Source organism: Triticum dicoccoides, chromosome 6A (genome assembly GCF_002162155.2).
Source record: "Triticum dicoccoides isolate Atlit2015 ecotype Zavitan chromosome 6A, WEW_v2.0, whole genome shotgun sequence".
NCBI classification, from domain to species: Eukaryota; Viridiplantae; Streptophyta; class Magnoliopsida; order Poales; family Poaceae; genus Triticum; species Triticum dicoccoides.
Window position 1 is genome coordinate 583,988,953 of NC_041390.1, and position 12,629 is coordinate 584,001,581.

Consider the following 12,629-nt stretch of genomic DNA (forward strand, 5'->3'; position numbering starts at 1 on the left):
TTTGCAAAATAAAGAAATAGGAAAAATGAAGAATTTGATTGCCATGACATAGCCAATCCTAAGGAATTTTTCCAGAGGTTGGACCTCATGTGCAAATTCCTCTGGAATCAGCACCTTGGCAACCCAATCCTGAGGAATTTTAGTGACCCAATCATGTGATCCAAATGCATTCCATAGGAAACAATCCTGAGGATTGATATCCCGTAAGAATCCTGTGAAAATCCTCCAATCCAAAAAATTCTAGCAACATGCAAACATCCACCGCCTCTCTAAGGCCATGTGTATGTGTATTGCTCCGTTGTTCCATCTCCGCCGCCATGACGACAAGGATTAAGGGCTACGTGCCCCAGGCCCTCTATGTCTCCCTCGTCGTCTCCTGAAGGACGACGATTCAGTATGGGTGGAAGGCAGCGATCCTCCCGGCGATCAAGGAATCGCCTGCGGCATCGCTGCTAACCCTAAACGAGAGGGTATTTTAGCGATCATCGGGAATCAAACACCTAACCCTCGGGCAAGGCATGCTAAAGGCCCAATAAAAAACTAGGCTAATAAAAGTTTTTGTGATTTATCAATGGTTACATCTGATATTATGTGTATTCATTTAATGCGAGGTCAAAAAATCACCTTAAATGTTCGTGTTTTTTGTCGCAAATGAACCGATGAACCGGCGGTCCGACTAGTAAAAACCTGAACCGCCTCACGAATTTGATTGCCGGTTCAGGATTTTAAACCATGCTCGCATCTGCAGGTAGGTCAAATGAGCTAAGCGAGCATGCACGCGGCGTGTCGGCCAGCAGGCAGAGGAGGAGGGCGCGTCTCACCAAACCCAGCGGCCCAGCAGGAGTAGCTACGACGTCAAGCCCAACCCCAACCAATCCACCATATCGAGCTGAGTGACACCTGACCAAAATGAAGATGAGAAGAATGCCGTCCGCGCGTCGCGTCTCACCGGACGGGACGACGCGACGGCTCGAATTATGCCACTAATTAACACAGAGCCTTTGCTACTCGACGTATCCCTTTCATGGTTAGCTAGCTTTGGCGTCCCACATAATTGTGTGTCCTTCCGAAATGGCTTTGAGGAAATAAACCTGTCTTTGTGAAAAGGCATATCTTTGTTCTGCCACCCACAACCACCATGCTTGTAGCATGGGCATTTTCTTATGTTTCCTTTTTGTAATTAAAGCACAATAATTTCTTATTTTTTGCGGATAAACTTATAATACTCAAGTATCAAACGTACAATCCTGCTTACATAAATCGATGACCTCTTGGGGTCCTGATCTCAACCAGACAACAGTTCTACTCTCAGTTCTAGCAAAACTAGCTAAAAAAACACTAACTAAATTTTGACCACGCTTGATATGAACAATATTAGTCGTTCGAAGAGACTTCAAGTACTTTATCACTGCCACCAAAGACGCGTAGATTGACCTGTCAATGTCCTTGTTCCTCAACATGTTCACCACTATAAGTGAATCCATCTCGATACAAACTGGAAGTTCCGTCTGTTGAATAGCAATGGATAAACCCTCCATGCATGCGCATAATTCTGCTTCAAGGGCATCTCGGCATGAAAATAACTCCCTGCAAGATGAGTAAATAATGTTGCCTAGATTATCACGAAGCACCATACCAGCACCGGCCCTTCCATCATTAGTTCAGGAACCATCCGTATTGAGCTTCACCCAACCCTCGGGAGGAGGAAGCCACTTAACAGGAGGCACAATTCTTGATATTTCATGTGGCCTATTTGCCGCTGGATCATAAGATATCACCGCTTTACCTTTCACCGGATCACAATTAGAATTTTGAGCTATAGCAATTAACGACTCAAGGTAGCTGCACAAATATTGGCGCGAAGCATCCATTGGTGCTGGAATTTTCTTATGTACCAACTCATTCCGATTATGCCAACATCTCCATAAAGTGAATAATAACATAGCTCGCTCAATATCTCCCAAAAGATACAAAACCTCCAGCAGCCATTCTACCCCCGTGTTAGACACCTCCTTTAATTTCGGCAGGCGCCAGACCTCACTCATGCATCCCCAGAGTTGCACTGCAAGTGGGCATCGACACAGGGCATGAAAACTGTCTTCAGGCTCAGTTGCACACACCGGACAAAAACTTGTTACCTCTAATCCACACTTGTTTTTATTCTGCCATGTAGGAAGTGAATCAACAGCAACTCTCCATGCAAAATTCTTAACTGTGGGCGGTACATTTGTTCCCCATATTAGCTTCCAGCAAGCTCGTCGTCCATACGACGCATAACTCGATCCTTGGGCAGTCGCCTTGCATGACTCCTCAAAAGCCATGTCATATGCAGACTTAACTGAAAATGTACCAAGTTTGCCTGGGCCCCAAGCCAACACATCATCTCCCTGCCTCGGCGATGCACGTATTTTCAAAATTTCCACGACATCACATGGCAAGAATATCGTCTGTAGAAGTTCAACATTCCATGAACCATTGACATTTAGGAGCTGTGAGACATACCTCATACGTCATCTACCTTGAGCTGAAATTGGCTTGAAGGAAAAGGGCCATGGAATCCAATTGTCACGCCATATTGGGACACTCTGTCCATTACCAATCCTCCATATCAACCCTTTCTTAAACAGGTCTAGGCCACGAGATATTGCTGTCCAAGAGGAGGATGCATTCCCGGAAAAAACAGTATCCTCCAACTTCTCATGTGAGTAATAGCGTGCTTTCAGAAGTTTAGCACACGAGCTATCTGGCTTTGTAATTAATCTCCACGCCTGACGAGCTAAAAGTGCTTGATTAAAAATACGAAAGTCACGAAAACCAGCACCTCCCTTACACTTTGGTTGTTGTAACTTTGACCATGCCCTCGAGTGTACCTTTCTCTTTCCTTTAGAAGCTCCCCAATAGAAATTCCAAACCATATTGGTTGGATCATCGCAGACAGAAAAAGCAAGCTTAAATACACCCATGATATATGTGGGCAACGCCTGTGCAACGGACTTAATTAGTACTTCTCTCCCAGGTTGTGCCAAATGGCCATCTCCCCACTGAATTAACCTTTTCAAAAGTTGGGCCTGCAAATTCTGAAACTTTCCCTTTGACATACGTCCATCCGGGGTTGGCAGCCCCAAATACTTCTCCTCAAAACCACTATTGGGAATATTGAGAGCATCTCTCACCTCCTGTTGATCAACCATTGGACAACTTTCACCAAACAAAAATAGAACATTTATTATAATTTAGGGATTGTCCCGTAGCCGAAGCATATAGATCAAGACAAGTCTTCACCCGTTCCGCCTGCTCACGAGATGCCTTAAAAAATATAAGTGTATCATCTGCAAATAAAAGGTGTGATATACCTGGCGCCCTTCTGCAAATTTTGACTGGCATAATATTCTCTGTATCCACCCTATTCCTCAAGATTGCAGACAGGCCATCAGCAACGAACAAAAATAAGAACGGGGAGAGTGGATCACCTTGCCGTAGAAACACAATAATTTCGTGAGAAATTTCATATGAACTACATGATTCAATTCATGTGAGAAAGGAGACGTTCTTATGTTTCATACGTGTGCAAAATCATTTCATTTTTTTATTAGTGCATGCTCAAAGAGACCACTATAAGGGTTCCCATCGGCTTCAGATAGTTTCTCTCGCCTAATTCCACCCCCTCACCCGCGAGTGCCGCTCTAGCATTGGGTGGTGGGTTGGGGAGGGGGGGCCTTTGTGCTCTGTGATTTTAGGTTTCATTTCCAGGCAGAGGCGTGGTGGGGGTGGAGATACCGTTGAGTCCCTTTGGCTCCTTTTCCGTCAAGATGGCGTGTCTATGGCATCGACATGGAGACATTAAAGGTTTGTTTTGGAGGATCTGGTCGATTAGATCTTGTGGACTGGTGTGTTCCTCCTGCAGTCTTCTGTGGACTCCATCATGCCTACCAAGCTCGAAGCATGTCACTGGTCGATGTGTCAATGGTGAAGCCTTTGTCTTGGCGTTGTAAGCAAGTTTCTAAAACAATGTTTAAACCTCTTGGAGGTGATTCAGACTTGTGTGGACTATGACCTAAGATAAAGGTAACTTGGTTATTGTTTGTATTATGCCTGTATTTAATTGTTATGATTTTTTTGCATCAATGAACATCACATATGTTCCTGAAAAATAGATTCACTTTTCTCCTACATGGCGAAATGATCCACCTTGATATATCCAAGATGGTTGAATTAAGGGCTAAAAGTTTGGAAGAGGGGGTTGTAGAGAAGTTAGGCATGCGACATGTTAGTTAATCTTCGAAAAAACTGTTAAAAAGATGATGACATAAGTGATGATGAAGTCTCAAGATATTACACATTCCAATTCCTCCCAACCTCCGTCCTATTCGAATGGCATGTGTCCAACTATACCTGGCCATGGGCAACTCGAACCGACCCAGCCTGAAAATCCCAAGTAGGGCCAGGCCTGAGCGTGCCATCAGGTCAAGCTCGGGCCTGGAAATTGAGCCCGACGGGCAGATCAGGCCGAGTTCGGGCTTGCGGAAAACAATATTTTAGCCATTGCTGGGCCGGGCTGACCAGGCCGTGTCGAGGTCAGGCCCGATTTAGTAGGCCCGGTATTCGGGTCGGGCCTGGGTTTTCAACACCGGGCTTTTTTTGGCCAAGCGAGATATGCCCAGGTATATTCCGATGTCTTCACTCCACGCCTTACTTTCATATAAATTACCACCCCAAAGCGCGAATAAATAGTCTTTTTGGTAAGCCATCAACATATAAACAGATGAATTTCTATATAACCATCCCCTAAATTAAATTATCGAAAACACTAACGCCCACACGTGTGGGCGCCTACCAACTCGCCCACACGCATGGATACTCGTCCAACCAACTCTGCACGAATCTTGACGCGTTCTAGCAGTTTTTGTGTGCCACGTAGGACTAAGCTAGTGTGTAGGCATTCGTCCGGTCGCCCAAACGTCCTTTTTCATCACACGGGGGTTGATGTGTGGGCATTTAGCAATTCGCCCACACACCAGTTTTCACGCACGCAGAGGGGGCTGATGTGGGGGTGTTTATCACTTCGCCCACACGCCCGTCTCCTCGCCCACACCCAAAACTGTCAGTTGCCATGTGTTTCTGCAGGGTACATGACAACTGCCCAAGCTTTGCTTGTAAGCAGTTGGCAACTCTCTTTTACCCGAGTTGCCATGTGTTTTTGCATGGTACATGGCAACTGCCCTAGCGTGCACGTAAATAGATGGCAACACTTTCTCTTTACATGGCAACTGCCCTAGCGTGCTTGTGAGCACATGGCAACTCTCTCTATTACCCGAACATGTTTTTGTTGCCTTGCCTTTTTGTAGTGCTACATGGCAACTGCCCAGTGTTAGTGGGTGACAACTCCTAAAGTTTTGAAATCATGGCAACTGCAGTAGAGCAGACCATACATGGCAACTGCAGTTGAGCAACCATGGCAACCGAAGTTCAGCGACATGGCAACTACAGTTAAACGAACATACACGAGGGTCTGGACCATGGCAACTGCAGGACGCGTGGTGACTGTCACGCGGGACGTGCGGGACCACGAGATACGAGGCCTGACGTACGGGGCATGTGGGCGTTATCTATGTCACCCACACGCACGCGTGTGAGGGGTCGCGAGGGAAAAAAAATGTGTGAGCATTACTTTTGCCCACACGTAGATGTGTGGGCTGTTCCTTTTATACACCACACAAAATGTGTGAGCGGACCTTCTAACGCCCACACGTGTGGCACTTATCCACGTCCTTAAACTATTTCCACTCTCCAATCTACCTTTAACCAAACAAGCCGTGGGTTTAATTGGATCCCGCCGTCCGATCTAAATCCAATGGCTTATACTAAGCCACGAGTCCCTACGATTCTCACCGTCTTCTTCCCCTCGACGGCGCCCGTGACAGGGAACACGCACCCGCGAACGCCACGCCCGTTTGCTCCTCGCTTCCGCCTCACTCAAACGGCTTCTTCCCTCCTATAAACCCATCCCAGCACCAACCGCTCCAATGGCGGAATTCCCCAAGCCCGCGCCACCGCCCACCTCCTCGGAGCCCTCGCTCGCCGCGCCCCGCCACACGCACTGACCCAACCCGCGCCGCGCCGCGCGCCGTGCCCTAGATCGGGAGATCGGGGGGAGAGGGGAGGACCCGCTCGCCCCGGCGGACCGCCGCGGCGCGATGGTCGAGACGTCGGGCGGGAGGTGGAGGCTGCACCTCCACGGCCAGCGGCGGAGCGCGGCGGCCTTCCTGGCCGCCAACAAGACCCTGCTCGCCGCCGTGTGGGTCGCCGGGTTCGCGCTCGTCTTCCTGTGGCAGAGCGCCTCCGTGTTCGTCGCCGGGGGCGGGGGCGGGCCCCGCCCGGCGCCTCGGCTGCGCCCGATGGCGTACAACCTGACCGACTTCGGGGGCGTCGGGGACGGGCGGGCGGTGAACACCCGGGCCTTCGAGCGCGCCGTGGAGACCGTCTCGGCCTTCGCGGACCAAGGCGGGGCGCAGCTCAATGTGCCGCCCGGCCGCTGGCTCACGGGCCCCTTCAACCTCACCAGCCACATGACCCTGTTCCTCGCCGAGGGCGCCGAGATCCTCGGCATTACGGTGAGCTTTACTTACAACCGGAGCAATGGGGTTAGTTTTTCAAGTGCCATTGAGTTGTGGCGTGGATCATGGCTGGCTAACACGTAGTTGAATTAAATCCCTTTGACTAGTTGGTTTGATGGATAAACAGACCAATGGTAAAAATAGAAGGATTTGTTGTTGTGTGATGTGTCCCTAGGACTGAAGATTGAAGTGATACCAAATTACCAATGTTCAGATTGTTCCCATTTTGGAAAATGGCTGGGTAATAATTGCACAATATAATTACCACATTGTCTGTTTAATTCCAACTTCCATACCATGTATCTTTCTTTTAGCTTGGCGAAACATTGCTGTTTATCTGAAAGCAAACATTTGGAATGTGTTCAGAGTTGGGTGGAATGTCGTATGATTTGAACTGTCACTCTTAGCTCTCTGAATCTCCGACTCTGGCATGGTATCATGCACAGATTTCAGATTAGCAGGTGTATCCAGCTGGGATTCTAATATTTTTCTGGACAGGACGAGAGGGATTGGCCGCTGATGCCAGCACTGCCATCTTACGGATATGGGAGGGAGCGCAAAGGACCTCGCTTCGGGAGTCTAATTCATGGACAGAATTTGAAAGATGTTGTCATTACAGGTTTGCCTTTTATCTAAGTAAGCTGTCAATATCAACTTGTCAAGCTGTGTAATCTACAACACCCTATCATGGATTTGTTGGTTAGCTATGAAGCAACATGCGTGAGAGAAGTGCATAATTTGCATATTAAGCAATCTAGTGATGGTAACAGTATACCAGCATGCCTGATTGTTTCAATAACACAAAGCAACTGCTTGACCTGTTTAATCCCTAATCTGAATGTACTTGATTTCGGTATGCATGATTTCATGCCCCGCTTGTTCGTTAAAAGTAGTACATTATATCCATAGCTTGAATAGCATATTCTCTAGTGATCTTTAAATGAGTAAATACTGAATACGCAAGTTCACTGAAACAGCAGTACCTGAAGTTTGGTGGTTTCACTATGCATTTGTTTCTCAATTGTATACTAAATTACTAACAGAACAATTATGGTATGCTATGTTCATGATTCATTGGATGATAGCTCTTTAACTATCACGACCTTCCTTCTTTTCAATCTGCTAAATAGGACACAATGGTAGCATAAATGGCCAGGGTGAAGTTTGGTGGTTGAAGCATCGCAGAAGAATGCTGAAGAACACGAGACCTCCACTTGTACAACTGATGTGGTCCAAGGACATTGTTATTACAAATATAACGTTGCGGAATTCACCTTTCTGGCACTTCCACCCATATGATTGCACGAATGTTACTGTTTCGGATGTTACAATCTTAGCTCCTATTTCCGGTGCTCCGAACACAGATGGCATAGATCCAGGTATTCATCCTGCAACTATTTTTAATGACTCCAGTATAACCTATATTTATTTTTGCAATGTTCAGGCGTTACTTCAAGCATCTGCATATTTGTAGTATTACCTATCTGCTAATGATGTATACTCCCTCTGTCCGAAAAAGCTTCTCCCTCAAATGGATGTATCTAGCATGGTGCTAGATACATCCATTTGAGGGACAAGCTTTTTCGGACGGAGGGAGTATCATCTGGGACTGAAACCATATTAGGCATCTTCAGCTGACATATGTTTATGCATTGTACAGATTCTTGTGAGGATGTCCTAATTGAGAATTGCTACATATCTGTTGGTGATGATGCAATTGCTATAAAGAGCGGATGGGATCAATATGGGATTGCATATGGGCGGCCGTCTTCTAACATCTTAATACGCAATGTGACAGTCCGATCTTTGGTTAGGTATATATTGCTTTTTAAACAATATTTATTTGCATGAGTCTTTTATTTCAAGTCCGGTGCTCAAGACAAAGCACTGGTTTTAGACCAGGGCCTTCACATTCTTTTGCATAGAATGTGGAGTATAAAGGTGAAGCTTACACTTTTTTTCTTGTCTGTGTGCAGTGCTGGAATTTCAATTGGCAGTGAGATGTCTGGTGGAGTTGCAAATGTTACGGTGGAGAATGTACGCATCTGGGATTCAAGGCGAGGCGTGAGAATAAAGACTGCCATAGGAAGAGGAGGCTACATCCGCAATATCTCCTACAGCAACATAACCTTCGACAATGTTCGTGCTGCAATTGTGATAAAGGTTGACTACAATGAGCATGCTGATGATGGGTATGACAGAAATGCCTTCCCAGATATCACAGGCATATCATTCAAAAAAATACACGGGTGGGGTGTTCGTGTGCCTGTCCGTGCTCATGGCAGCAATTACATCCCCATCAAGGATATCACCTTCCAGGACATGTCAGTAGGCATCAGCTACAAGAAGAAGCATATATTCCAATGCTCCTACATCGAAGGCCGTGTTATCGGGTCAGTATTTCCAAAACCATGTGAGAATTTAGATGTCTACGATGAGCAAGGGCAGCTTCTCAAGAGTGGGGCAGTGCTGAACAGTACGGAAGTTGATTATGATATATGAGACACACACTGTGTCACTGATAGGTTTTCAATAGTGTAAGTTAGGTACTATCATATTTTTTGGTTTTTTTAATCTTTTATATTTTTGTCGTAGAACTGTAGATACAGAGGAGATTCTCCTCTTCATAGGTTTGCTTACATTGGCTCCTTTGTATCTCACCAATTATTTGGCCACCATTGACATTCTGTTCTTGCGAAAGGTGGAAAAGAACCTTGTAATCTTGCAATGTTTTGGCCTTAACTTCTGGTCTCTATTGCGCTAGACTTAGACTTCTTTGATACCGTGTAATCTTTGCGGGTGTCAATGTGGTGCCAATTTTTCTTATAGCAACTATTTCGGACCTTCCTTGCATTTCCATTTTCAACCCTCTCACACCTGTGGTAGTAAGTTGCAGAAGGTATAATTATTCCATAAGTTGCATTTTGGGATCTCATTGTTAGTGCCATGGTCATTTCATAAACTTATCTGCCGACATATTTTGGATAGTGGAAGCCGCAAGGCAACATGACAGGAAATCAGGAAGGCAGATAAAGCGAAAGCCGTGATCAAGAGGAATTCAATCTGAAGCAGAACTGGAAACGGGGAGGTAATCTCGCGCTCTCCCAGCCAGGTGATTCACTCATTCCCATCATGTGCTTCTAACCATTCGTCGGCCGCAATTTGTTCTGATCTCCACAAATGCACGTTTCCACCGTTTCACGGAAGAGAAAAGAGCACCCATAGCGAGAAATCCGGGGTTTCTGTGGCTCCGAGGGATCGTAGGCGTTCTGTAGCCGGTGGAATGGGTTTCAGATAGCTGGGGCTTTTCTTCTTTGCCGTAGAACAGATAAGATCCTCCTCCATGGCCATCGCTGTTGTTGGATGCCACACATCAACAACCACTTGACGTTCACAAACATGTGCTCTTATTTTTCTATTGTGTTGTCACTATTGTCATGATGATAATTGCGTCCTCTTGCTTACTTGTGCAGCCTACTGACTTGGTCTCTGGATCTGTTACTGCCTAATGCTCGACAACTGAAAGTAAGTGTGAAGTGGAATCTAAAACAGTGTGTGTTCTTGATCGACACTTCTTTTTGTATGAATATATGTTAAGTCACACTGAGAAAATCTTATAAATACTAAGGTGTAGTAAAAGAGTCCGCGACAAACCTAGTAATACTCCCTCCGTCGCAAAATAAGTGTCTCAACTTTGCACTAGATTTAGTATAAAGTTGTATTAAGCTTGAGACACTTATTTTGGGACGGACGGAGTAGTATAATATATCATATTCACTTGACGAATCTAAATAATTTCACCTGATATATGCTGATAGTAGGAGTCAAAGTTAGAACAGTTTCATGGTCCAGTCTCTATAAAACACCGCGTATGTTTTTGCCGGAGTTAGTAGTTGACTTCTAGATGCATCCTCTTGATCCTGAACGGACCGTGAAGCCACCCAAGATTTGCAGCGTGTTGAGAGGTGCAGGGACGCCACATTGTTAGCAATTAACACAAGCATTCTGTGCAGAGGCAGAAGGCAAGTCTTATTTGGGGTTGGCCCTTGCCCCATTCATGCATATGTGCGAGTGCCCGTGGTCCAGACAGGAGGGAATCCATACCATATACTACTCCTATCTATCTAGCAGATCTGACCACGTGCCTTTCGAATCTTCTGCTACTTATGTTTTGCTCCTGCGCGTTAGCCAAGTGTCACAGTCACACCCAGGAGAAAACAGTGTAGTACTTGCCTGATTATCAGCTAGAATATACAAGGGGAGGAACCCCAGAAGAATGTGCAGCTAGCCCCCACATGTTAAGCACTGTTTGTGAACAGTTGCTTTCCGGTTGGTTCCATGCTAAATTGCTAACAAGCTAATCATTTTGTCATGGATCAGGGCAAGAACATTCTTTGGCAGTGACTACCTCATCATTATCGAGGCTTTGGGAACATGCTGCTCTCCTAAGTTGGGGTTTAGGATATGTAGGTCCCAGCCTGACATGAGAGCGGCATACCTTGAAACTCGGCTAATTTAGAAACCACATATACCTAAACATGTGGGATATTTTAGAAAATTTCATGTTACTTAATCTTACTGTTTGTTAAGCTCTGTACATGTTGGACTGGAGTAATGCTGCATCATCATTGTTAATCAGGGGTAACCAACTAACCATGTGTGCCTAGAGAGGTAGTAGAACCCCCACCCAACGGCCCTGCTGCATACACGCACGCCACTCACGTGGGTGAGAAATATCATATCCGCACTGTCCAGTGCAATCGAAAGTGCATTTGGGGTAGGTTGATATCCAAAGGACAAAAGTACAGCAGAGAAGAAGATTCAACCAATTCCCTTTTATAGAGAGATCAGCCTGTAGCATTAGTCCATAAATTCATATCGCCACAGAATTATCCATGGTCTATTGTGCATGTGTCCCTGGCTACAGAATTCAGAATGGTCTATTGTGCGTGCTGCTTGAGAAAATTTAAGGCTTGTTTGATGCCATGAGACTTGTGTTACTCCCTCCGATCCAAAATAAGTGTCGCGGTTTCGAACTAAGGTTAGTTCAAAACCACGACATTTATTATGAATCGGAGGGAGTACTATATTTTCATCAGTTAAAGATGACCGCTTTCCAGTGGGTTCATGCTAACTAATCATTTTTGCCATGCATCAGGCATGACCTACCTGTGATTCCCTTATATTATTGACTTTTCAGAATATGCTACTCCCATCAGTTGAGTTCCTCGGCTCGCTGACACGTGGGCCCCGACCAGACATGAGAGCGGCGTGTTCTGAAGGTCAGCTTGCATGACTGGCATATTTCTTAGACAACACTTCTTTATCCTGCCACTGTTGTTTGATAAGCTCATGACCACACTATATGCATGTTGAACTGGAGTGATGTTGTTGTTGCACTATTGTTAATCAGGGCAACCAACCATGCATGTAGCTAGAGGTTAGAGGAGTAGCGTAGGACCCCACCCAAAGGCCATACACGCACGCCACTCACGTGGATTATATCCGCGCGCAGTGTCAAGTGCAGTGCAGACTGTTTGGTTGCCAAGCCAACCCAAGGACAAAAGTACGGTAGTACTGAAGAAGATTCAACTCATTATTCTATGGAGAGATCAACCTTCAATATTATAATCCCCCCTAAGGAAAAAGAAAATCGAAGTTTTCCTTTCCTGCCTCCAGGGTTCAGCCACTACACATGGAGTTCTGCGTGGGCCCTTTGCTACAAAAGTTCACAAATTCGGCAGAAATACTGCCATGGATGAACTTCAGCTTATTTGTACTCCCTCCATTCCAAAATATAAGTATTTTTTAGAGATTTCAATACGGACACATACGAAGCAAAATGAGTGAATCTAAACTCTAAAGTATGTCTGTATAAATCCGTATGTAGTCCATATTAAAATCTCTAAAATGACTTATATTTAGGAACAGAGGGAGTAATATGTGTGCTGTTTTTTGTGTGTGCGAAAAAAGCACATGCTTCTGATGATCTATCTGAGGCTGGTTTGGTGCTAC

General features: G+C 45.6%; 1 protein-coding gene across 1 annotated transcript; it reads left to right on the forward strand.

Annotated features, from left to right (window-relative positions):
* The first annotated feature begins 6,027 nt into the window (after positions 1-6,027).
* LOC119318146 (probable polygalacturonase) lies at positions 6,028-9,377 on the forward strand. Its single transcript, XM_037592666.1, has 5 exons — positions 6,028-6,611; positions 7,113-7,233; positions 7,745-7,993; positions 8,275-8,428; positions 8,591-9,377. Exons 1-5 carry the CDS (start codon positions 6,195-6,197, stop codon positions 9,114-9,116), a joined length of 1,467 nt encoding a protein of 488 aa, XP_037448563.1. The 5' UTR covers positions 6,028-6,194; the 3' UTR covers positions 9,117-9,377.
* The last annotated feature ends 3,252 nt before the right edge of the window (positions 9,378-12,629 follow it).

Excerpts from the sequence above, each read along its gene's own strand:
- LOC119318146 (XM_037592666.1), top strand. The coding sequence starts at position 6,195 with ATGGTCGAGACGTCGGGCGGGAGGTGGAGGCTGCACCTCCACGGCCAG. Across the intron at positions 6,612-7,112 it reads CCGAGATCCTCGGCATTACG|GACGAGAGGGATTGGCCGCT; the intron begins GTGAGCTTTACT and ends TTTTCTGGACAG. Across the intron at positions 7,234-7,744 it reads GAAAGATGTTGTCATTACAG|GACACAATGGTAGCATAAAT; the intron begins GTTTGCCTTTTA and ends TCTGCTAAATAG.